We start from the raw sequence: 27,087 nt of genomic DNA on the forward strand, positions 1-27,087 counted from the left end.
ATTAACCTCCCCGTTTTCTCCTGCAAATAGCCACTGGAGTAGTCAACAAGTGACAGACAGTCTCCAGCTTGACTTTCTATTTTCAAATATTATTAATCTCAATTTTATTATGTATTATTATTATTATAGGCCTTCCGCCAACTAATTCAGACAGATGTCATTAAGTTACGAGGGTTCTAGAAATAATAATGTCTAATTATAATTATACATGTGGAATAACGGCACATTAGAAAGTTTGGCGCGTCATGACGCTTCCTCCCCCCTCAAGCCGGCACAAAGCGGGAGTAGAGTTTTACTCACGGGCCGGGGCGGACACGTGATCCCGCGGGGAGACTTCAACTTTTGTGCTCCTGATTTCTTCATACTGGTAAATATTATAATTCATTAAAACCTCTTTTCCCTCTCCCCGCGTGCCCCCGTGTCCTTTTCCGGTGCAGGGCTTAATCCGGCCGCGTTAATTTTTGCTGGTCGCGCAACAACGGTTCGCGACGCAGTCACCTTACAGTCCGGGCCGACTCCCGCGAACAGAACTTAATATAATTCATCGAGCAGACGCCTGCCGACTACAAACGTAAAGACTTTTCTCTTAATATTACCTTCGTGGGCCCGCGACTCACACAGGTGAGCCCGGGCACGAAGCTAGTTCCAGTTTATCACGGGAGTGGCCGTTAACCCACTCAAACTCTTCGACGACCCCCAAGCCCATGTAGGGATCTTATTTGCAAGTGCCGCAACGTAACACGTAATTAATTATTCAATGCGAGTGTGTGTAGTGTCAGCGTATTTGTCAAGTGTAATTGTATAACTTGTGCCCATCCACACTTTGTGAGATGCGGGATTAAAAACCAGCACCTAAATAACGTTTTCTTATTTCATAGACGCCCCCTGAACAGTTAGGAAACAGTCCTCTACACTGTTTAGGGCCAGTGCGTATTAAAAGCAGGGACTCCCTTCCACCATCAACAGCCGCCGATCCTAGTGGAACACGCAGGGGCAAAAACCCACGACCACCTCGGTTAATACTCAAATTAACCTGGCGCCCGCCGGAGATTTCATTAAGAGCCACTAAAACCACTAGGACCGCCCCGGGTATCGATCACGAGACCGCGGGTGACGGCAGTCCCATTTGCTCTATTCTTAATTCTCGTGTGGTCATAGTGTTAAGTGGGTATATTCTTTTGTTTTCAGTACTGAGGATAAATTAAACTTCCACAGTGTTTTTTGCCGCCAAAACCTGGGTCGTTCGCTCAGTATTCCCAACTGAGGAGAGCAAATGTTTAAAATTAACTAATGTTGCCAAGAAGGAATTTATAGGCTTTATTGCTTATTATGACACTAAGACCTATATTTAACCGATGTGCACCTTTTAACTGGGCCCCGATGCTTCCAGCATCACAATGGTGAACGAGCACGGGCTTTAGGGCATGTAGCATTTTATTATTTTGTCCGCACAATACTTTGCTTACCAAATATGTCCACTTTGAAGGTGAGAACTGTGTTCCTGACATGGTATCTCACTTTATTGATATGACTAAATGGGTGTATACAATTTATGCTAAAACCATTCCCATAAAAGCTCAGACTATAGCTGTTGCTGCACATATGGCAAGTCAATCACACCGCCACATGTATGTAACAAGACAATGCTGGACCATGACCATCTGACCAGTGAGATTCGTGACTGTGTGCAGTCTAAGTGTAATCTAGCATTAAGACTGCAGAAGAACCAGCTGGTGGTTATTTTACATAATCTAAAGAATTATGAAACTCCTTTTTAATGCACATTTTCGTCGAACCTCATATTGTACATCTGGACATTTCATCCATTTTGAAGAATCCCATCGATATTAAATTTTTAGGTCTGACTCTGGAAAGTTATAAGAACATAACAAAGTACATACCAATTGCCAGTAACAGTGTGCAAGGAAGAACATGCATGGCACATCTTCACTTCATTAACACCCTTAATTTTTAAACTACTTCCCTGGAAACTCTCGCAGGTAATTTATTGCCTGCTCAGCTGAGCCTTACTTGTGATCAGTTTCCGAATGAAACACAGTTTAATGTAGCTCATAGGAAAGGGGTGTTCATTTGCTGCCAGTCCTATGGCTTATATCCAGTGGACTATATTATGGCCCCATCACTTGCATGGGATGGTATTTAAAGCAAGTCTGAAGTGCATCTTGAATTAGTCACCAATCCAGATATCTATATATTTTTAGAGAGTACAGTTCAGTGTGACCTCACCAACACCAGTCATCGCTAAGCAAAGGCTAACAATGCTTACATGACCGATTGTGACTAGAGTTGGCCATTGTTCTACATCTGCTATTTCGATGTAAACTCTTTCTATGGTCACAATATGGTTGGTAAACTTCTGCCGACGCTCGGGTTCTCGTGTTCGAGACTCGGCGGTGTTCCTAGCAGGAAGGCTGTTTTCTTGCGGGGAAACGTGTCCGGGAGGGCGCCAGGCTAACGCGGTGGTTAGCCACGAGGAGGGTCGTGAGGTCCGAAAGCCCCTGCGTGGCCCACTAGGAACGGCGGCGGTGGTGATGATGTTAGGGGTCCTTAATGCCTGCTGTATCACTGGCCCTACACAGCATAGGACGCTGATCCCTAACTGGATTGGTGAGGTTCAGAAATAACGTACACAGCTTTGCACTGTCGTTTACACGCTGCGCACGGAGTGCGCGGAGTGGACGTTTAATTACGTTGGTAAATTACACTTGCAATTACATTCACATGATTTCCCTACATAAAGTACACTGTCATTAAACACTGGGCGCTCTGACGCGCCGTTACTAAAGTTACGTCCTCACGCCAGTCGAGGTTGAGGGAGAGAGTTTGATTTGAGTCGCCGTATGCTGCACTGCCCCGCGCAATGTGTTGTGCAGGGAGTGTGATTATTTATGCGGCTGGGATAGGCCCTACACCGGAAAAAGGACCGGGCACACACGGGGAGTGATAAAAAAAGGTTTCGGAGTTGGACTATAGTTACCAGAAGGAAGTTCAGTGAAGACAAAGAGATGATGGCTCCCCGTGGGACGTGCGTCCGTCCCGGTCCGCGAGTCGCGCTGTACTGGCGTTTGGCCCTGGCGCGAGGGGAGGGGTGAGCTCCCTGTCGCGCAAGAGTTTCTAAAGTTATGTTATTCGTAAAAAATTATATTAATAACAAAAAGCAAGTGGCTCTAAATTCACACAATAAACCTTAATGATTAACTTAATATATATATTTGTTTTAGAAATGACATGTAACAAGTTTGTATAAAATAAGTTTGAATTATTAGAGTCACACTGGAGACTGTTCGTCTTTTGATGACCACTCCAGTGGCGAATGATAAATGCTAATTTGGGGCGGTTTTAGTTAAGTCACATAATACACTATTGAATTCAGGCTGAAGGCCGCAAGGGTAGCACTCACAGCTGTTTTATTAAAAAAACTACACGTGAGTGACCTGGGCATTCCTACGTCGCACTTGTGTTGCACGGTGTTGTTAATTCAAAGTGGCGTATTCATTAAAGTGTAGTGAATTTACAGTGTACATGACTCAGTTTGTCTTGCCAATTAAGTTAAGGGCGTTGATAATACCTAAGTACCGTGGCGCTCGTCTGACTCGGGTGGGCCATGGCTAGGGGCGCGTTCCGTTAGCTGGGTCGGATACTGGCGGTTGCAGGTCGGGCTTTAGGGTGGCCTTCGGCCGGACGACGTCAAACGCCCCCACCCCCCTCGAGAAGTACGACTTTGCGCCGCTAGTGACCCTGCCACGTGGGGGCGCCCCTAGCTTCGGCAGCAGCTCCATCCAGGTGGTGCTCGCGGTGGCCGCAGCTGGTAGGCTCTGCGCTCCGGTCCCAGGACGTCCCACGTCGAACACCCGGGTGCTAGCCTGTTGGCGTCGTCCCTCGGCGCCTGGTATGGCGTGAATGGATACGGCCTCCTCTCCCGTTCCGGTATTCCGGACGGGTTTGGAGTAGAGGCCTCCTCGTCCTCGTCGTCCAGTTCCGTCACCATGGGGGTGGTGTCGGCGTGGTCGTTGTTCGGTTGTGCCCTAAGCACCTCCCCGGACTCATTCTCGGGGAGTGACACTTGCTCTGTGTGGCTGCGGTGTCTCGCAGCGTGCGGCTGTGCGGTGGTGGCCAGGGTGCTGGGCGGCAGGGGCGGCAGCAACCAAGGTCAGGTGGCTCTCGGCAGGCGGGCAGCAAGTGCGGGCGGCGCTCGGCATGGCCCGGCTCAGCCTTGCCGACATGTGGGCGTTTCGCGGCCTGTTGTGCCAGACGGATGACAGGTGTCATCGTCTGAGTGACGGTCACGTGCGGTGGTGGGGCGGTCGGGCGTCCAGGTGCCATGGCGTCGACCGCATTGCGTCAGGCAGATGCAGGGAGCTCAGGCAACACGGTAGCCGCGGTGACGTCACGGTGTGGTGGTGCGGTGGCTTTGGGGGCCAGAGTGCGCATCGCCTAGGCAGCTACTGTGGCAGGCTGGCCGAGGGGCGGCATCGTGGTGCCTGTGGCGGCCGGAGTGTGCTTCGCCTCGGCGGCTGCTGTGGCAGGCTGGCCGAGGGGCGGCGTTGTGGCGCCTGTTGAGCACAGAGTGCGCGTCGCCTCGGTGGCTGCTGTGGCAGGCTGTCCGAGGGGCGGCATCGTGGCGCCTGTGGCGGCCGGAGTGCGCGTCGCCTCGGCGGATGCTGTGGCAGGCTGGCCGAGGGGCGGCGTCGTGGCGCCTGTTGAGCACAGAGTGCGCGTCGCCTTGGCGGCTGCTGTGGCAGGCTGGCCGAGGTGCGGCGTCGTGGCGCCTGTGGCGGCCGGAGTGCGCGTCGCCTTGGCGGATGCTGTGGCAGGCTGGCCGAGGTGCGGCGTCGTGGCTTCTGTGGCGGCCGGAGTGCGCGTCACCTCGGCAGCTGCTGTGGCAGGCTGGCCGAGGGGCGGCGTCGTGGCGCCTGTGGAGGCCGGAGTCGTGGCGCCTGTGGAAGCCGGAGTGCGCGTCGCCTCGGCGGCTGCTGTGGCAGGCTGGCAAAGGGGTGATGTCGTGGCGCCTGTGGAGCGCAGAGTGCGCGTCGCCTCGGCGGCTGCTGTAGCAGGCCGGCCGAGGGGTGGCGTCGTGGTGCCTCGGGTGTTCCTGATGTCGCCTCAGGTGGTGACGAAGACGGCGTTGGCGTCGTGCGCTTCTATTTCGTTCTGGCGGGTTGAATCGACTGAGCCTCGAAGCCAGGCGGGCACCGCGGGGCGATTCCAGGTGGAGGCGCCTCGCACAGGTGTCTCGGCGTCGTGGCCCTGGGCGTTTCGTTGTTCAGCGTCCCTTTTGAGACCGCGTACTCATGTGTCCGTCCTGTGTCCGCGTTGTGGCCAGAAAGAGAAAATGGACAGATAATGGCTAAAAAAAAAATGTTTTCCGCGTAAGTTTTCTGTAACGCACTTGAAGGAAGTCTGGATTTTCTGTTTTCGCCCCACGCAGCGGGCTCTGAATGCCGTCGCTCGGGTTCTTGTGTTCGAGACTCGGCAGTGTTCCTAGCAGGAAGGCTGTTTTCTTGCGGGGAAACGTGTCCGGGAGGGCGCCAGGCTAACGCGGTGGTTAGCCACGAGGTGGGTCGTGAGGTCCGAAAACCCCTGCGTGGCCCACTAGGAACGGCAGCGGTGGTAATGATGTTAGGGGTCCCTAATGCCAGCTGTACCACTGGCCCTACACAGCATAGGACGCTGATCCCTAACTGGATTGGTGAGGTTCAGAAATAACGTACACAGCTTTGCACTGTCGTTTACACGCTGCGCACGGAGTTTGCGGAGTGGACTTTTAATTACGTTGGCAAATTACACTTGCAATTACATTCACACGATTTCCCTACATAAAGTAGACTGTCATTAAACACTGGGCGCTCTGACGCGCCGTTACTTAAGTTACATCCTCACGCCAGTCGAGGTTGAGGGAGAGAGTTTGATTTGAGTCGCCGTATGCTGCACTGCCCCGCGCAATGTGTTGTGCAGGGAGTGTGATTATTTACGCGGCTGGGATAGGCCCTACACCGGAAAAAGGACCGGGCGCGCATGGGGAGTGATTAAAAAAGGTTTCGGAGTTGGACTATAGTTACCAGAAGGAAGTTCAGTGAAGACAAAGAGATGATGGCTCCCTGTGGGACGTGTGTCCGTCCCAGTCCGCGAGTCGCGCTGTACTGGCGTCTGACCCTGGACCGAGGGGAGGGGTGATCTCCCTGTCGCGCCAGAGTTTCTAAAGTTATGTTATTCGTAAAAAATTATAATAACAAAAAGCAAGTGGCTTTAAATTCACACAACAAACCTTAATGATTAACTTAATATATATATGTTTTAGAAATGACAAGTAACAAGTTTGTATAAAATAAGTTTGAATTATTAGAGTCACACTGGAGACTGTTCGTCTTTTGATGACTGCTCCAGTGGCGAATGATAAATGCTAATTTGGGGCGGTTTTAGTTAAGTCACATAATACACTATTGAATTCAGGCTGAAGGCCGCAAGGGGAGCACTCACAGCTGTTTTATTAAAAAACTACATGTGAGTGACCCGGGCACTCCTACGTCGCACTTGTGTTGCACGGTGTTGTTATTTCAAAGTGGTGTATTCATTAAAGTGTAGTGAATTTACCGTGTACATGACTCAGTTTGTCTTGCCAATTAAGTTAAGGGCGTTGATAATACCTAAGTACCGCGGTGCTCGTCTGACTCGGGTGGGCCATGGCTAGGGGCGCGTTCCGTTAGCGGGGTCGGATACTGGCGGTTGCAGGTCGGGCTTTAGGGTGGCCTTCGGCCGGACGACGTCACTTCCAGTTGGCAATTTCCATTGGGTATGGGAAGCCGAATATGTGAACTGGGAGTATAAAACCATAATCACAGATAGTGACTTCGCCCATTTTGTAGAAGTTGATCTGCTCTTTTCCCAGGACCTGCCTCTTGCACCCGTGAACAGTGTACTTCCAAATGGCACAATTTCGAAACTTTATTGATTATTGAACAAAAAAATATAAACTGTTCATGTTATAACACTGCAGCAAACTTTTTGTGTACAGGGCCATTCTTGACAACATTTATCGCATCCTGTGTTTTGACTAAAAATGTTGGATGGCTACTTATGTGAGGTGAAATTTGGATTGCCATGCTCAGGCTGCGAACCCCTTTGAGAAGTTGTTCTATAAGCTTATGAACAATTCTGTTTTTGGGAAATCGCTTCAATAGCCACATTGGGAGCGCGAAATCTGTGTTTTTTCACGATATGGTACCATTTATGGTGCCACAGAGTTGATTGGTCATCCAACATTTAAGGCAAGGAAGATCGTTGAAGACAACCTGGTCCTCATCAAATTAGCTAAATGTTCGATAAACTTCAACAAACTCCTATACATGGTGTGGCCATTCTAGTTTCTTCTTTACATTTTCCACTATGTTTTGCATACAGGTTAGGTTCCCTCCTCCTTCTCTGCATCTGTTTTAATCAGACACCGATTCACTTCTTCACAACATCGAGTGTCATAATGTTTATTCTTTCATTCTCCCCAATTTGACTCTAAGAACTATGCACCAGTTAACATGAAGAAGTTTCCCTCCATTAATTTCGGCATGACTGATGTCATAAAAGATGAAACTACAAGGAAGATCTCCACAGAGTACTTTGTTCTTCGCCCCAAACTTTGTGTTCAAGGTGGACAATGGCACTGTTATGCTTAAAGCATAGGGTGTAAAGGCTAGTGTACTATGATTTCTACTTTATGAGCAACATCTGGATTGTTAGTGCTCAAATTCATGGGTTTTGGGGATGCAATATCAGTTTTGTTCTTGGAATAACATTGTTTGTATGGCTTAAGTGACTAAAGTGGCATCTTCAGAGGACGACAAATGGCACATCTCGCATGATGGGATTAGTATGCTTCCGTGAAGTCATTGCTGCCTGGACCCGATCCCTTAACCTACTTCCTCTCGATTTCCTACCATGAATTTCGATATGGCTTTCATAACTTTTTTTTTTAAATATTTTCCACTTTTATCCTTCGTTTTCTCCTTTACCTACACACCACAAGCAAGCCATTATTGCTGATGTTGTAAGAGTCAATACCTGTTCCCCCATTTCCTAGGCTTGACAATGTGACTTTGAAATAAACACTTGCTTGTAAAGTTTTTGTTTGTGAGGGAGAGAAAGAAAGTGTGTGTGAGAGAGAAAGATGGGTGAGAAAGAGAGGAGTGAGAAAGAAAGAGGGTGAGAATGTGGGGAGGGAGAGAGTGTTAATACCTGTTCCAACCTGCCTGCACTTCCTCCCTCCTCTTTCCCCCTCACCTACCTTTTAAAATCTGGTGAAAGAATGTTGCATATGTGTGATTTATGTTACATTTTCTCAGTGGGTTGGAGGCAACTACCAGCACTCCAAAGCCTTTTCACCATTCGGAGACTCCTAAATATTGAGTGCCTGCATCATCAAAAGGTTTTAATAACCATAAAACATCTCATCTCCACTATGGACTGGTCTCGTGTGCATAATCAACATGATATGTGAGTAGTGTGTAATAGATGGTACTGGTCCAGGCTTCTGTCTGAGGATTGTTAATATTGTTAACGTCACGGTGGCCATCTTGGCTGACCATGACCTTGACCTTTGACCTTGACCTTGACCCTGGCGGCCATATTGGTTCCGCCATCTTTAAATCGAGCTCCCCACTCACTCATTATGAAATTTTCGTCATGGCCGCCATATTGATTTTTTTCTGCTCTGCTGGAGGCCACCATCTAGGATACCGTCGACTTTGTTTCTGTTGTTTGTTCCTAGAGAGTGCCAGCATCGCTCTTGATTTTTTTTGATTGCTGGAGGCCGCCATTTTGGATACCATCGACTTTGTTTCTGCTGTTTGTTCCTAGAGAGCACCAGCATCGCTCTGTCTCATCACATAAGGTCGATGTTCCATTACCTACCATAGATATCATGGTCCTTATCGGCATATTGAATTTAATTTTTTATGCAAAATACATTGGAAGCGCTGTGATTCGAACCATTGCAGTTCTGATCTCTAGATTGGAAAACATACGTCTTTAACCGCACGGACATCGAGACATTTACCAGACTGAGAATTAAATAAGGTATATATAAAAATAACATGCAAATTCGGACTTGTAATTATTTTTAAATTTGAAGTAATAATTTCATCACCTGTTCGAGACAGAACCACCATCTTGTATTAATATGTAACTGTTGTAATTCGCGTTACGGCCGCCATCTTGAAAATCCGTAATTTTAATGCTAGAAATTATGAAAAAATTCAAAAAAAAAATTTTCTTTTAAATGTCTACTTCAAATGTTTAGTTATTTAAACGATTTCGGTCCTCGGTTCGATTCCCGACGAGAGTAAACCAGTAGTTTATTAACATATTTAAACAATTCTCAATAAATAGCAATAAAAACATCTTACACCACACGTGACATTTTGAATTATGTCACCACTGTATAAATTATCGGTACGAACGCCATCTTGAAAATCTTTATTTACTATCTGATTTTAATGAAACAATTTACAAAATTCATTAAATAAATTTGTAATCAATATACTGATTGATTCGATCGATTCCTGTCCTTGGTTCGATACCTGGACGATGCAAAAAAAAACGACAGATCTTTCCTCCACAGAAGCCACCTACAGACTGACCTCCCTCCACCAGTACCAAGGTATATATCGTCAGCTGGTATGACGTCATGTCCACCACCTTACCTTTGTATGTTGGAGGCCACCATATTGTTTTCGTCTGCTAAAGTGTGTTGACACCATGTTAGTATAATTTTTTGTTCACCATACCTTTGACCTCGATAGTTGACATTGATCTTTGTCCTTGACTTTGAAATTTTACCTTGACGTTGAACTTTGACATTGACCTTGAAATTTGACTTTGACCTTGACGAACATAATGGATCCGACATTTTATGTTTAGTACATGCTACCAGGCAGTAGCGGATCCAGAGGGGGGGGGGCTAAGGGGCTCAAGCCCCCTCCAAAATCATCTGGGTCCACTATTGTTTTTGTGTTTGCCTTGATAAAGCCTAGCCTCAGCTGGGTCAAGCCCCTCCCAAACCAAAATCCTGGATCCGCCACTGCTACCAGGAGCTACCACCTGCTAGAGGACATTGCCACCATCTGGTTTTCGTCTGCTGGAGGACACCATCTTGTGTGTGTACTCGACTTATAAAGTACATAACCATCATGCTAGTTTTATTCTAACCTGCTAGAGTGCAGTAATAATTTATTATTACTGAGGTGCCCACCATCTTGAAATTTGGGCGCCATATTGGAATCGTGTAATTATTTAGCTATAAATGCGGGGAAAATTCCAAAATTCACCAAAACAATTTACAATCAATTTACAAATTGATTCGATCAGTTCCTGTCTTTGGTTCGATACTTGAACAGTGACATGTGTAACTAAATATTAAATAAATTTTAGATTCTGTTTTCCATTACCATTCGCGGAGTTTATTAATCATTCTCTTGTCAAAAATAAAACTCAAGACAATATACGTCAATGCTCGACGAATTAAATACGTTGCCGATAAACCCAACATGAAAGTCTAGTTTTTCGACAATCTGAATAACCTATAAATCGTTCATGTACAAAGCCATACATACAGGCCAAGTGTCTCCGGACCACGAGACCGAGTCATGAACAATATCAGACGTATAAGCTAGTCATTTCCGGACCTCATGACCTTCTTCGTCGTTAGCTTATTACAGTCAATTAGACCATCGTGAAATTTTTTATACATACTAAAGGACCAAGTGACCTTGAAAAATATTTTAGCAACACCAAGAGGTTTCGAACTAGTAAATATTCAGTCACTACAGATTTTACTACGCACAATCAACAAAAAGGAAGCACCATCAACAAAAAGATACCACATTTTGGAAGCACAATCAAAAAGGCAGCACATTTGGAAGCACCATCAACAAAAAGGCAGCACATTTTGGAAGCACCATCAACAAAAAGGAAGCACATTTGGAAGCACAATCAAAAAGGCAGCACATTTTGGAAGCACAAACAAAAAGGCATCACATTTTGGAAGCACAATCAAAAAGGCAGCACATTTTGGAAGCAAAATCAAAACAGCACATTTGTAAGCACCATCAACAAAAAGGCAGCACATTTTGGAAGCGCCATCAACCAAACGATAGCACACTTGAAAGCACAGTCAAAAAGGCAGCACGTTTTGGAAGCACAAACAAAAAGGCAGCACATTTTGGAAGCACCATCAACAAAAAGGCAGGACATTTTGGAAGCACAATCAAAAAGGCAACACATTTTGGAAGCACCATCAACAAAAAGGCAGCAGATTTTGGAAGCACCATCGACAAAAAGGCAGCACCTTTTGAAAGCACCATCAACAAAAAGGAAGCACATTTTGGAAGCACAATCAAAAAGGCAGCTGTGTTACGAGAACTAAGTCTTAGTTAGAAATCAGAGTAGAAAAAATGAAATATTAAATTTTTACTTTCAATTTTTAATTTATTTCTCATCATTATACAAATGCAAGTAAAACAAGCCATTATTGTATGTAGCCAGCTTCCCCAGTTCTTTGAGTATGAAGGATATTTCTTTTATGCACGAATAGTTTCATGCACAAAGCGAGTCATGTACAAGTCTTAGCCGGTCACCCAATATGTTTGGATCTTTCCATGATGTGTAATCAATCTCTTCTACCACCATTTTCCTTGCATGTTCATTATAAATACTTTTAATATCACAATCGTCCCAGTGATCATAATAAACTCTATCAGATTTATTTATTATGACACGTCGTTTCCATCTTTTCGGTCTCCGGACACCGCCACATTCTTCGATCTTGTCAGCTTTAGGTGCTTCATCAAAGTCTATGCCTTTGTAACAGCCGTAGAAGGTATCGTCTTCACCCAGATTACCGTAAGAATTCGATATCGATGATGTCGAAGTGTCTTCATCGTCTTCATGCTTCCTTATTAGGAGTCCATCATTTTTACACAGCAGGAAAGATCTACTTGAATCCGGCTGGAATGTATTCTCACATTTCACGTTAAGGATTCTTCCATTGTCTTCATTCTTCCATAAATCAACAACGTCCTTCAATTTAAGTTCTTTGTCGAGATCGGAAGGCCCACGAACATAATCTCTCCCAAGACAAGAAAAATTATTGTCGTAATACAGATCACTCTTCATTGGTCTAGTATATTCAATTTATCCTCTAGCTTGTACGCTGGCTTGGCGTTACAAGTTCTGTCATGTCTTTTTAAGCTCTCTCTCCGCGTAAACGACTTGCTACATCGAACACAACTTATAATATTGCGTAGTGGATTTTTAACACAGTAATTCTTCTCGTGTTGTCTTCCATTCTTTCTCAAGATAAATTCTTTGCTGCAAAACTTACACCTGTGTCCTTTCGATACAGTGACTGACACCGAATCAGGAGTCATATTAGTTACTGAGACTAATGTCAGATGCAAACTGAGTGTTTTAAATTACAGTAAATTCCCTATTATCCGCGGGCGGATGATCTGCGGTGCGGATTATCCGCGCATGCTACGAAAAAATACAGTACATATGTAAATCTGTATTTTATTACAAGTGAGCAATTTGAACTCTATCTGACGAGTGTGTTGTGTGCAGTATACAGTAAAACGCCACAGGCGAGCCCAGTGACAGAGACTGCTTCACTATTTAGAGGAACAAGACGATGATGCACAGTTGGCTGAAAAACTTATGTTGCGGAAATTCAACATGGCTTGTACTAGAACTCTATCTTTGCTCAACAATGTGAAGTTCACAAGCTAGCAGCATGTTTATGTATTTTTTGTATTATTTTTTTTTTCGTTTTAAATTTTTTATTAATTTATTTTTATTTATATATTTTTTTTTGTAATTTTATGATATCAAAGAAAAGTGTGATGGTTTTCTCCGTGTGCTCCCGATTATTCTTGTCAATACGTTTGCTCCTGAATATTCTTGTGGTTTCTTCACGTGCTTCTGTCTATTCTGAGAAACCGCTCTCTGCATGAAAGATTTGTTACCTAATGAGTCATGACATTTTATTTGGAGTTACATTTAATTCGTGAATTTCTGCTACTAAATCAGCACTTGAAATTTTTTACCAGGTGGAATTAAAATATAAACAACCATTACTCAGTCAAATAATATACCATGAGACATCTGTGAAGCACTAACATAGAATACGAACTTCCTTCTCCTTGGTGTCTAGCGAAGCCATCCTTCTTTTGCGACCGTTAGTGAGCATCCCGCATCCCACACAAAGTAAATAAATAAATTATGACTCAACACAACACGTAACGACATCTCATGCTAATATTCGGGACTACTTGCAACAAGTTCTTTTGTATGAGGTAACTTAACTCTCGCTGATGAAATATTTAAAAAATTATATTTAAGTAATGGATCTACAGTACACTCCCGATTTTCCGCGAAATTAAGTGGCAGGGCCACCGCGGATAGTGAAAATCGCGGATAATCCGCAAAAGAGTCGAAAATGGGAAACAAAAATGGAAACATTAATTTCAACTTAAAAATCTAAAAATATGTACCTACAATAAAAGTTACAATTAACAGTAAAAATTATTAAATTATGCTAAAATTTTAATATTTTACTGCATAATTAACATACAATACATTTCAGTGATGTAAACATAAAAGTGCTCGGTACTTACTTCGTAACAAGGATACAGTACATACTGTACGTACTCAGAGACTTCATTAGACACTAAAAAAGCACAACTCTTTAAATTTACAACTTTTTGAAAAAATCAGTCACTTGTTTTTGTTTCTTGCTTTAGAAACATATTTTCTTGATTCTTGATTGAATTTCCGCAACATAAGTTTTTCAGCCAACTGCGCATCGTCGTCTTGTTCCTCTAAATAGTGAAGCAGTCCGACGATGTGTTGCAAAGCCACTTCGTGAGTCATCTGCGCCTTCGCACTGGGCTCGCCAGTGGTGTTTTACTGTACACTGCACACAATTTACTCGTCAGTAGAGTTAAAATTTGCTCACTTGTAATAAAATACAGATTTACATATGTGCTGTATTTTTTCGTAGCATGCGCGGATAATCCGCACCGCAGATCATCCGCCCGCGGATAATAGGGAATTTACTGTAATTTAAAACACTCAGTTTGCATCTGACATTAGTCTCAGTAACTAATATGACTCATGATTCGGTGTCTGTCACTGTATCGAAAGGACACAGGTGTAAGTTTTGCAGCAAAAAACTTATCTTGAGAAAGAATGGAAGACAACACGAGAAGAATTACTGTGTTAAAAATCCACTACGCAATATGATAAGTTGTGTTCGATGTAGCAAGTCGTTTACGCGGAGAGAGAGCTTAAAAAGACATGACAGAACTTGTAACGCCAAGCCAGCGTACAAGCTAGAGGATAAATTGGATCTACTAGACTAAGGAAGAGTGATCTGCATTACGACAATAATTTTCCTTGTCTTGGGAGAGATTATGTTCGTGGCCCTTCCGAACTCGACAAAGAACTTAAATTGAAGGACGTTGTTGATTTATGGAAGAATGAAGACAATGGAAGAATCCTTAACGTGAAATGTGAGAATACATTCCAGCCGGATTCAAGTAGATCTTTCCTACTTTGTAAAAATGATGGACTCCTAAAAAGGAAGCATGAAGACGATGAAGACACTTCGACATCATCGATATCGAATTCTTACGGTAATCTGAGTGAAGACGATACCTTCTACGGTGATTGTTACAGTGACTCTGAGGCTGTTACAAAGGCATAGACTGTGATGAAGCACCTAAAGCTGACAAGATCGAAGAATGTGGCGTTGTCCGGAGACCGAAACGATGGAAACGACGTGTCATAATAAATAAATCTGATAGAGCTTATTATGATCACTGGGACGATTGTGATATTAAAAGTATTTATAATAAACAACCCAGATGGCGGATCCATTTGGCAGATCCAAGATGGCCGCCGGGGTCAAGATCAAGGTCAAGGTACAAGGTCAAGGTCACGGTCATCCAAGGTGGCCGCTGTTACGTCACAATGTAAACAATCCTCAATCCTCAGCCAGAAGCCTGGGCCAGTACCGGCTATTACACAATACTTATGTGTGGCACAAATATACATATCACCGAGTTACATCAACAAACACTGTTATGCAATGAACACTGTCTTATAATGAACATTGTCTTAGAATGTTTCAGGTCATACAATGGATACCTACTGTATAAAAAATCTATGATTAATGAATGTAGTACTAAATCCTTTTTTGTGTGAAAATACAAGTATAGTTATTGAATGCAATGATAACTAAGGGTGTTGTGTTGATTGACACGTGTGAATTTTGTGTACTTGTTTTGTAAAATTGATACTCGTTATGAATACCCTGAGCAAATATTTTTAAAATAAAATAAATAGATTACAAAGTGTACTCAAGTGTCATGAAAAAAGTTGCTACTCAAAGTATATTCTGTGTGACTTTATTTCAAAGTACCCTTCATTTTTTTAAAAGTCCTTCTTATTAATTAAATAAATTGTTTGATTATAAAAGTGCAGTGTGATGGGAGTTTTTTTCTAAAAATATTTACAAATGTTATGCGCGCATCACATGCACAAAATGGATCACTATTTGTATGCCTTTCTAGACTGCCATTTTGAAAATTAAAAAAGTAGTGTGCTCTGTCCTTCATTTCTGACACTACACCCTAACGCAACTAAAATTTGCGACTGTGGTGCACTCTTCCCACCATTTCTGATACTTAAGTCTAGTAGCAAGTAACACAACTTAATCAAGGGAACACTAAAGAACCCTTCCCACTATTTCTAACATTAAATGGTGGCGATCCTGGTAGCCATCTCTGATACTACACACTAGTGGTGATTTGAATACCAACATCATTAATCTAAATATCATTAATTTCATACTTAAACATTTCATATTTCCCTTCCCACCCTCTACCAACTTCTTCTAGTCCTCACTAATATTTCCTCCCCCTCATTCACATTCCTCTCCTCACTATTAATTTGAATACCCACATCATTAATTTCCTCCAAATTATAAATTTAAACTCCCCCTCCCTCCATTTTTATATGCCATATTTACTTCACTACTATTCAATTGAGTCTGTGGTCGAGTGAATGAAGTGGATTGAATGCCAGTCATTGCACCCAAATTAAAAAAAAAATCATAATTCCCAGTGAATTTGGTGCTACCTACTTTCTAACTTCTCAACTAAGTGTTACATCATTCAAGATGGCCGACTTGCAAGATGGCCGACAACAGTGACACCTACTTCCAAACTTCTCAAAAAGTCCAGAGGGAATAGCAATAAAGGATTATTGCACTCTAGCGGGTAAAAATACAAAAAATGTGATTGCAGCACCCTTTAGCAGAAGAAAACAATATTTCAGATCCAATATAATGGCCTCCAGCCGACGAAAAACTGATGGCCACCATGAAATCATGCCAAATGACGTGATATCTGTCTTGGTATTAGTTGTGGAAGGTCAGTCTGCTGGTGGCTTCTGTTGTAGAAGGAGCCAACACAATTTTTAATCGAATGGCCTAACTGGGTTCAAACCGAGGACTGCATCGTGTGCGATCTTTTTTTAATTTTATTAATCGATTTTTTATGAATTTTAAAATTTTGTCCTGATTTTCTAGCATAATAATTACGGATTTTCAAGATGACAGACCTGGCATCACTATTCATATCGACGGGAGTTTCTAGATTCCAATATGGCGGGTGTGACATTTGCAATATTTTAAATTAAAATTGTATGTAAATTGTAATTAAGTATTTCAATTTTTTATTTATAAATTAAATTTTTACTCTTGCCGAGAATCGAAACATGGACTGAAATGGATTAAGTAACTAAAAATTTGAAGTAAACCATTTTTTATAAACTTTTTTTGGAATTTTTTTTGTAAAAATTAAAGAATTTCAGGGTATAGTGAATGGCAAGGTCGGCTAGCTTTTAGGAGTCTTAAGCCTCTTTTAGGCATTTTCTTAGGCAAATATATTTTAAAGCATTCCGAATTTAATTTTTTTTTTAAATTTTATAAATAAAACAGGACATTTTCCCTCAAAACGGAAATTTCCCCTTCAAAATAGAGATTTTTTAAAAGAATTTTGAGTCATTTTTTTATAGGAATTTTGAGGATATTTGACACTGAGATGCACGCCGTGACGTCAGAGGACGATCGGTCACTAACTCCAACTCACACCTCAACCTAAAACCTGGGCCAGATCCGGTTATTATATACTACTTAGGACAAACAACTGAAATGCACTTGTAGGACAAACGATTTTAGAACAAATGACATGCACTCAAATCATACAAATACCTCTATTTAAAAATACATTTTATAACTTTTCGGGCTGATTGTGTCTATTATTCTTTTATACAGACAATTAAATTTGAAAATTTTTCTAAACCTTATATTCTTAACATATATGTCCTCTTTAAACAAAATAATTTTGCGACTCTCTAATCAAATTAAATTTTTTTCTTACATTTTTTTCTTAATTTATCTTGATGTTTAAATTTGCTAATTATTTTACGCCAAGACAACCAGCTCAAGATATACTTCACATTTAATAAGTTTTCAAATAATCTTGAAACCAATATGACTCATAGCATTGTCAAAAAAAAAAACTATTTTAATTTATTTTGTCCTCTGAATGCATGGACGATTAATTATTTTATTGGTCAGAAATTAACTGTATTTTAAACTGTCTTTTTATAAATGTTTATTTCTTGAACATTGTCAAATTCCGCCTGCGATATACGATATTTAGATCATCGTGCAAGACATGAATGAACCTGTCATTTTTAATCTTGTCGGCATGGATCTGTATTGTTGTCTCAGGCCTAACCGAAACATACACAGTGCAGTAACCTAAACTCAGTTGTAAAATTCTTCAAGCATTTTTCATTCCAAAAAACGCATGTGAAAAACCATTTTTTTGGCCATTGTCACTTTCACAACGTAAAATTTATTGAGGAAATTATAAATTTAATAAATAAACAAATACGAAAACATTAAGTTTTATCTAATCTCACGCATATATTATATTTTTAATGTATTTTTTATATAAATATATGTTTATGTTTAGATTATATAGTAATAAGGCAATCTAAACTTTTTATCACACAAAGTATTCTAGAATACCTAACTAGTGCGAAAATTTGTTTGGTTAAAAAGTTGTCACCTTCTTGTTAACCTAACAAACAAAACCTTCTGAATTCATGCTGGTGACTTACAACTTATACCCGTGATCGAAACGCACGTATCCCGAAAGAATGTTTCACCATCCATGTCAATTAACTAAGGTCACAGAAAGGATGTTTACGCGAATAAATTGATGCGATATCTCGGCAGGAAGTCCACACAACTTCCACGCAAAAAAAAAAAAAAAAAGAGCACACAGCGCATTCAAACCTTAGCTTCAGTCAACGGACGGAAGTGGTTGTTCAAGGCAAATTATCAGTCCTACAAGAACATGAGATAACGTGCATACATAAATCAAAATTTAAATTTAAACAATGTGGACGACAATACGTTATTGTTACCCGGGAAAAGTACAATCATAAATATTTTTAGAGTACCTATTTAAGTATCTATTTTTTGTAGTAAAACACCAACCAAAATATTTCTTTATTTAAATTTTAGTTAATATAAAATTTATTTGGATTAAATTTATGTTTTAATTGAATACTTATGTAAATGCTTCTATATATGACTGACTATCTAAAACAAATTAAAAAAAATATCATTGTTAATTTTTTTATTCTTGATAGTAAGTGGATTTAATTGTCTAAAACGCTACAGTAGTCCCCAACTTTGCTGAGTCCAAAAAGAGGCGAGGGGGTTAAAAATTAAATCCAGAAGATAGAATGGTAGTTCAGTGAGGGAATGATTTTTATTAGGATATAACAAATACTAGGTAATGTATCAACTGACTTTTTTTATTGCCAAATCATTATTTCTCAATCGATAATATTAAAAAATTTAATTGTTACAAAACAAAAGTATTCTTTCTACACAGCTATGTGTATTTATAATTAGCCTTAGTAACTTAAATCACAAAGTTTCAGTACTAATATTAATCTTAATTTTTTCTTACAATCTAAATATATTACTGACAATTAAATTCTTTATTTAATATTCAATCCCTAAAAATAAAATAAGAACATAAATGTCACTTGTACCAAACTAGTATTATTAATTAGTCCCCCTGTGATTTATTTTCAGTCGTATTTAAGAATTTGCATCTTTTTAACTTTGCTGTTGCTTATCTATTTTCTCCACAAAGTAAGAACTATTTTAAAGCAACTTTGGAGGCATAATTATTTGAAGGACGTCATGCCAGGCATAGATTTCTTCATCCTTCATTGCGGGCCACTTCCAGCATTTTTTTCCTTTTTACCATGCATTTTACTGAAGCTCCATCATCGCATACTGGATGTATTTCACCTGGGAAAACCTCGCTATCCCATCTTGTAAGGACATGATCACCAATTAATTGTATATCTGAAAATATTCTTTGCTGAAGAGTCAATTTTAGGAAATTTGTGCCTCACATGCTATCTCAAGATATATATATATATATATATATATATTCATTCGCGTAGCTACTGAAGGTATGTTTATATTTGTATTTCTTTATCCTTGCCCACCTTTTCCGATACTTCTCTCTTCTCTTAACCTTTCTTTCAATTTCTTTTCTAATTTAGCTATTTTAACATACATTATTGCACGAAGTTTTCTTAGCAGCCGCCGTCTTCGCAAAGCAACAGAACTGTTTAGAATACCAGGTTCTGCAAAGGCTAGCAGGTAGCGTTTCATCCAGTAATCTTGCCAGTATTTTTCATACATTTGCTTTTTTTTTTCTTTTTATACGCTGAACTATTCAATCGCCATTGCTTCCTTTTTTGTCGTTTTCCTCTTGACTTCATAGAACTTAACAGTCTTTGGCTCCAGCAGTCTTTGGCTCCAAAAAAAATGTATTTGGCTCCAGTAGTCTGTAGCTCCACAAGTCTGTAAAAATGAATAAAACTGCGTGACTCATTTAGCAAAAAAAAAAAAAAAAAAATCGTGCAAATATCGCTTTCTCTGAAATAACCAGAAGCATTCGGAGAACATCAGCAGAAGTCTCGACATGAATAATAACTAATAAGGAACGTATGAATAATACCATTAAAATATTGGCAGGAATAATCAGGAGCACATGGAGAAAACTAACGCACGTTTTCCTTAATCAAAATCAGAAAAAAACAGAAAAAATATTTTAAAATTAAATAATAAAAAAAACCAAATCAAATAATACATAATAATAATAAAACAAAAACAAAAAATGAAAAAAAAAAAATACAAAGATTCTGGCTTGTGCTAGAACTCTATCCTCGATCAACGAAGAAGTTCACAAGCTGGTAGCAACTGTTTTTGTATTTTTTTCATTTAATTTGTTTTTTGTTTTCCTTCAAAAAGGGAATTTCCCCCTCAAAATAGAAAATTTTTTAATTTTTCAAAGTTTTGGAGATTTTTGGCGGAATACTTTTCTAATAATCTTGAAGTTTTCGCGAATTTTGAGTCATTTTGGCAAATCTTGGCAAATTTTGAAGGTCAAGGTCATACAAGATGGCCACCGTGACGTCACAATCCAAGATGGCGCCAACAAAACCTCCATCCTCAGCCTGAATCCTGAATCCTGGCGCCGGACCGGCAATTATATACTACTATGACATCATCCATAGACAGAAGTCCTTAAAATGAAAAAATAACCACAAAAGATAAAAAGTGATGCAATTGTAAAAAATTAAAAGCAGAAATAATAAAAGGGCAAAGTATCAGACTTTTGTTCTGGATCTTTATCAAACACATTAAAAATACATTTGTTTCCCAAAATACAGAACTGCCTAGAATATTCGCAGCATTAATGTACAGCAAAAATATTAAACACTTAAATTACATAATTATAAAAATGCATGAAAATCCAATTACTGGGCTGCAAAAGAAAATATCCAATTAAATTTTTTATATAAATAAATAAACAAACATGATTTACCGAGTAGCGGCAAACATATTATTTCAATAAAAAGTCATAAATTATAATTGCAAAGGTACGAGCCTTTTTATATTAAACTCATTATTTACACAGTTTGTCATGCAGCCACTTAAAACGCAGACAAGACAATAATTTATTTTTATTTATTATTTTTTTGTATTATTTATTACATTTTAAGAAGTTTTATTTTATTTATACTAGCTGGTAACACGCCAGTCGCTGGCATCATAAGCACAGCTGCTTCTTGCTTAAGAACGTTTAATCATTAATGATTACTTCAGGCAGCTTTCATATGACACACACATTATAATGTGTGTTTTAAATCATACACAAAATAAAGGTAGTTTGACCTTCAAAAATTATTTGCGGGGTTCTGGAAAATTTACTGAGTTTGCTAAAACCACAGTGCAAGGGTCATATCAATTCTTAAGTAACAAAGTTCCTCTTGTAAGCGAAAAAAATTGAAAATCAGTTCTGTTAAACGAAAAAAGTAGGTAACGAAAGTAGTACCTACTGTATGCCAAAATCAAATTCAGACCCGAATTTCACTGCAGGCGCACAAGATTAGCAGGTATTATAAAGCTAATCCCTGACAGAGCACATAAAATGTGCGAGCAGTCTCAAGCCAGTAATAAACCCGCATTCCTTAACCCATAGTAACAAACAGGCGAAGGAAAACATACAATGGAATCTTTAATTCAAACTAATAGGAAAAAAAAAAAAAACTTAAATGGCGAGTATACAGTAGGCCGCAGAGGATGTAAAGGCATTTTCAAAAAAACTTAAAACTTTCAAAAAATCTTGTTAACACACTAAAAGGCCTTACGCGGTATATCGACTAAATGTGACTGGCGCCGATCTTACATTTGCACTTGCTGGCCTCGCTGGCTGGATGGCCAGGCGGTGTGTCTGGTCCCTGCAGAGGTCGGCTACCTGCGGTAAGGCTGAGGTCGGGCTGCACTGCTAAGCACTCGCTGGCCTCGCGGGCTGGATGGCCAAGGCGGTGTGTCTGGTCCCTGCAGAGGTCGGCTACCTGCGGTAAGGCTGAGGTCAGGCTGCACTGCTGAGCACTCGCTGGCCTCGCGGGCTGGATGGCCAAGGCGGTGTGTCTGGTCCCTGCAGAGGTCGGGTACCTGCGGTAAGGCTGAGGTCAGGCTGCACTGCTGAGCACTCGCTGGCCTCGCGGGCTGGATGGCCAAGGCGGTGTGTCTGGTCCCTGCAGAGGTCGGCTACCTGCGGTAAGGCTGAGGTCAGGCTGCACTGCTGAGCACTCGCTGGCCTCGCGGGCTGGATGGCCAAGGCGGTGTCCCTGGTCCCTGCAGAGGTCGGCTACCTGCGGTAAGGCTGAGGTCAGGCTGCACTGCTGAGCACTCGCTGGCCTCGCGGGCTGGATGGCCAAGGCGGTGTCCCTGGTCCCTGCAGAGGTCGGCTACCTGCGGTAAGGCTGAGGTCAGGCTGCACTGCTGAGCACTCGCTGGCCTCGCGGGCTGGATGGCCAGGCGGTGTCCCTGGTCCCTGCAGAGGTCGGGTACCTGCGGTAAGGCTGAGGTCAGGCTGCACTGCTGAGCACTCGCTGGCCTCGCGGGCTGGATGGCCAAGGCGGTGTGTCTGGTCCCTGCAGAGGTCGGGTACCTGTGGTAAGGCTGAGGTCAGGCTGCACTGCTGAGCACTCGCGGGCTGGATGGCCAAGGCGGTGTGTCTGGTCCCTGCAGAGGTCGGGTACCTGCGGTAAGGCTGAGGTCAGGCTGCACTGCTGAGCACTCGCTGGCCTCGCGGGCTGGATGGCCAAGGCGGTGTCCCAAGTCCCTACAGAGGTCGGCTACCTGCGGTAAGGCTGAGGTCAGGCTGCACTGCTGAGCACTCGCTGGCCTCGCGGGCTGGGTGGCCAAGGCGGTGTGTCTGGTCCCTGCAGAGGTCGGCTACCTGCGGTAAGGCTGAGGTCAGGCTGCACTGCTGAGCACTCGCTGGCCTCGCGGGCTGGATGGCCAAGGCGGTGTGTCTGGTCCCTGCAGAGGTCGGGTACCTGTGGTAAGGCTGAGGTCAGGCTGCACTGCTGAGCACTCGCTGGCCTCGCGGGCTGGATGGCCAAGGCGGTGTGTCTGGTCCCTGCAGAGGTCGGCTACCTGCGGTAAGGCTGAGGTCAGGCTGCACTGCTGAGCACTCGCTGGCCTCGCGGGCTGGATGGCCAAGGCGGTGTCCCTGGTCCCTGCAGAGGTCGGGTACCTGTGGTAAGGCTGAGGTCAGGCTGCACTGCTGAGCACTCGCTGGCCTCGCGGGCTGGATGGCCAAGGCGGTGTGTCTGGTCCCTGCAGAGGTCGGGTACCTGCGGTAAGGCTGAGGCCAGGCTGCACTGCTGAGCACTCGCTGGCCTCGCGGGCTGGATGGCCAAGGCGGTGTGTCTGGTCCCTGCAGAGGTCGGGCACCTGCGGTAAGGCTGAGGTCAGGCTGCACTGCTGAGCACTCGCTGGCCTCGCGGGCTGGATGGCCAAGGCGGTGTGTCTGGTCCCTGCAGAGGTCGGGTACCTGTGGTAAGGCTGAGGTCAGGCTGCACTGCTGAGCACTCGCTGGCCTCGCGGGCTGGATGGCCAGGCGGTGTGTCTGGTCCCTGCAGAGGTCGGGTACCTGCGGTAAGGCTGAGGTCAGGCTGCACTGCTGAGCACTCGCTGGCCTCGCGGGCTGGATGGCCAAGGCGGTGTGTCTGGTCCCTGCAGAGGTCGGGTACCTGTGGTAAGGCTGAGGTCAGGCAGCACTGCTGAGCACTCGCTGGCCTCGCGGGCTGGATGGCCAAGGCGGTGTGTCTGGTCCCTGCAGAGGTCGGGTACCTGTGGTAAGGCTGAGGTCAGGCTGCACTGCTGAGCACTCGCTGGCCTCGCGGGCTGGATGGCCAGGCGGTGTCCCTGGTCCCTGCAGAGGTCGGGTACCTGCGGTAAGGCTGAGGTCAGGCTGCACTGCTGAGCACTCGCTGGCCTCGCGGGCTGGATGGCCAAGGCGGTGTGTCTGGTCCCTGCAGAGGTCGGGCACCTGCGGTAAGGCTGAGGTCAGGCTGCACTGCTGAGCACTCGCTGGCCTCGCGGGCTGGATGGCCAAGGCGGTGTGTCTGGTCCCTGCAGAGGTCGGGTACCTGCGGTAAGGCTGAGGTCAGGCTGCACTGCTGAGCACTCGCTGGCCTCGCGGGCTGGATGGCCAAGGCGGTGTGTCTGGTCCCTGCAGAGGTCGGGTACCTGCGGTAAGGCTGAGGTCAGGCTGCACTGCTGAGCACTCGCTGGCCTCGCGGGCTGGATGGCCAAGGCGGTGTCCCTGGTCCCTGCAGAGGTCGGCTACCTGCGGTAAGGCTGAGGTCAGGCTGCACTGCTGAGCACTCGCTGGCCTCGCGGGCTGGGTGGCCAAGGCGGTGTGTCTGGTCCCTGCAGAGGTCGGCTACCTGCGGTAAGGCTGAGGTCAGGCTGCACTGCTGAGCACTCGCTGGCCTCGCGGGCTGGGTGGCCAAGGCGGTGTGTCTGGTCCCTGCAGAGGTCGGCTACCTGCGGTAAGGCTGAGGTCAGGCTGCACTGCTGAGCACTCGCTGGCCTCGCGGGCTGGATGGCCAAGGCGGTGTGTCTGGTCCCTGCAGAGGTCGGGTACCTGCGGTAAGGCTGAGGTCAGGCTGCACTGCTGAGCACTCGCTGGCCTCGCGGGCTGGATGGCCAAGGCGGTGTGTCTGGTCCCTGCAGAGGAAGGGTACCTGCGGTAAGGCTGAGGTCAGGCTGCACTGCTGAGCACTCGCTGGCCTCGCGGGCTGGATGGCCAAGGCGGTGTGTCTGGTCCCTGCAGAGGTCGGGTACCTGCGGTAAGGCTGAGGTCAGGCTGCACTGCTGAGCACTCGCTGGCCTCGCGGGCTGGATGGCCAAGGCGGTGTGTCTGGTCCCTGCAGAGGTCGGGTACCTGCGGTAAGGCTGAGGTCAGGCTGCACTGCTGAACACTCGCTGGCCTCGCGGGCTGGATGGCCAAGGCGGTGTGTCTGGTCCCTACAGAGGTCGGGCACCTGCGGTAAGGCTGAGGTCAGGCTGCACTGCTGAGCACTCGCTGGCCTCGCGGGCTGGATGGCCAAGGCGGTGTGTCTGGTCCCTGCAGAGGTCGGGCACCTGCGGTAAGGCTGAGGTCAGGCTGCACTGCTGAACACTCGCTGGCCTCGCGGGCTGGATGGCCAAGGCGGTGTGTCTGGTCCCTACAGAGGTCGGGCACCTGCGGTAAGGCTGAGGTCAGGCTGCACTGCTGAACACTCGCTGGCCTCGCGGGCTGGATGGCCAAGGCGGTGTGTCTGGTCCCTGCAGAGGTCGGGCACCTGCGGTAAGGCTGAGGTCAGGCTGCACTGCTGAGCACTCGCTGGCCTCGCGGGCTGGATGGCCAAGGCGGTGTCCCTGGTCCCTACAGAGGTCGGGTACCTGCGGTAAGGCTGAGGTCAGGCTGCACTGCTGAGCACTCGCTGGCCTCGCGGGCTGGATGGCCAAGGCGGTGTCCCTGGTCCCTGCAGAGGTCGGGTACCTGCGGTAAGGCTGAGGTCAGGCTGCACTGCTGAGCACTCGCTGGCCTCGCGGGCTGGATGGCCAAGGCGGTGTGTCTGGTCCCTGCAGAGGTCGGGTACCTGCGGTAAGGCTGAGGTCAGGCTGCACTGCTGAGCACTCGCTGGCCTCGCGGGCTGGATGGCCAAGGCGGTGTGTCTGGTCCCTGCAGAGGTCGGGTACCTGCGGTAAGGCTGAGGTCAGGCTGCACTGCTGAGCACTCGCTGGCCTCGCGGGCTGGATGGCCAGGCGGTGTCCCTGGTCCCTGCAGAGGTCGGGTACCTGCGGTAAGGCTGAGGTCGGGCCTACAGCTGTGCCCTCGCAAGCCACGCGCGCGTTAAGCTCGTTGCAATGAAAATTACTGTCCTCCAGGAACCCCGAGTTATGAACGAATTCCGTCACTGCTTCTAGCTCTCATTCTCCTCGCTGGCCCCGTCAATGCGCGCGCAGCCCAGTGGCGATGACGCGAAACACTAAAATAATAACTTTAATTGTACGTCTACGTACAGCTTCCTCACAAGTTTTTAAACACCGGCCAATTAAATGAACCATAATTTTCCGTATGCAAATTATTCCAAAATTTAGTTACAACAGTTAAGCTAGACTAGTAAAGCCTTTAATATTTAAAATGTGAGCCAAGGTATTAATTTAATGATAAACAACAAATTAAGCTGTAACCAGAACAGAGCAGTGGAACATTTGTGAGATGTGTGCCTAATGCCTCAAAACAACACAAAGCACAACGCAGAGTAGAAAAACAAACAGAATGACAGGAAACTGTAGACACCATCCATGGCTAGGGTAAGATAAATGTGCCCACTTAGCAACACATGTCAGTATAATCTAATTATTATAAATTAATTCAAATTACAAAATAAACATACAACACTATGAAACGACATTTTGAATATAAAACTATGAAAAAAAAATGAAAAAAAAAAAACAACAGAAACCAAATTCGAAAAGAAAACTGATCTAAACAAATTCTATAATCCCAAATTTCACTCACACTGAAATAAAATAAGCTTAATGCTTATGAATCTTTTATGCACTATATAGCATGCAATATATAAAAAAATATTACTATATATAACTATAAAAAGATTTCACAGTATATATTATTTCTTCATAAAAGATTGACATGCTTTAAAATTTTTCCAACGGTTTAATATATGTTTTCATATCAACACAGACTTAATTAGCAAAAAAACTTTTTTTATTTAATTGTATTTCCTTGATATTATATTTATTATTATTGATAATAATATTTTAAAAATATTTTTTTCGTGAATATTTGAAATAAAAACTAAAAATCAAATTTGGCTTGTGAAGTCGAGCATTAGAGGCAAAGGGACGCGAAATGCTAGCCAGCTGTCAGGCGAGCCGCGAACCGTTGTCCAGCGACGCAGTAATGCGCGCGGATGCGATTCCGAGCCGCCACTGCGCAGGACACGTGACCGCTCGTCCTCTACGCACGTTAT

The 27,087-nt window shown here is 44.1% G+C and overlaps 1 protein-coding gene across 1 annotated transcript; it reads right to left on the bottom strand.

Annotated features, from left to right (window-relative positions):
- Positions 1–4,455: 4,455 nt before the first annotated feature.
- LOC134528974 (ice-structuring glycoprotein-like) lies at positions 4,456–26,508 on the bottom strand. The gene is made up of 14 exons (XM_063362641.1): positions 26,491–26,508; positions 25,690–25,888; positions 25,390–25,572; positions 25,090–25,272; positions 24,790–24,972; positions 24,490–24,672; positions 24,190–24,372; positions 23,891–24,072; positions 23,192–23,801; positions 22,892–23,074; positions 22,601–22,774; positions 22,302–22,484; positions 21,933–22,184; positions 4,456–4,574 (listed from the first exon to the last, which is right to left on the bottom strand). Exons 1-14 carry the CDS (start codon positions 26,506–26,508, stop codon positions 4,456–4,458), a joined length of 2,835 nt encoding a protein of 944 aa, XP_063218711.1.
- Between the last annotated feature and the right edge of the window lie 579 nt (positions 26,509–27,087).

This window comes from Bacillus rossius, chromosome 2 (genome assembly GCF_032445375.1).
Source record: "Bacillus rossius redtenbacheri isolate Brsri chromosome 2, Brsri_v3, whole genome shotgun sequence".
In the NCBI taxonomy this organism is placed as follows: domain Eukaryota; kingdom Metazoa; phylum Arthropoda; class Insecta; order Phasmatodea; family Bacillidae; genus Bacillus; species Bacillus rossius.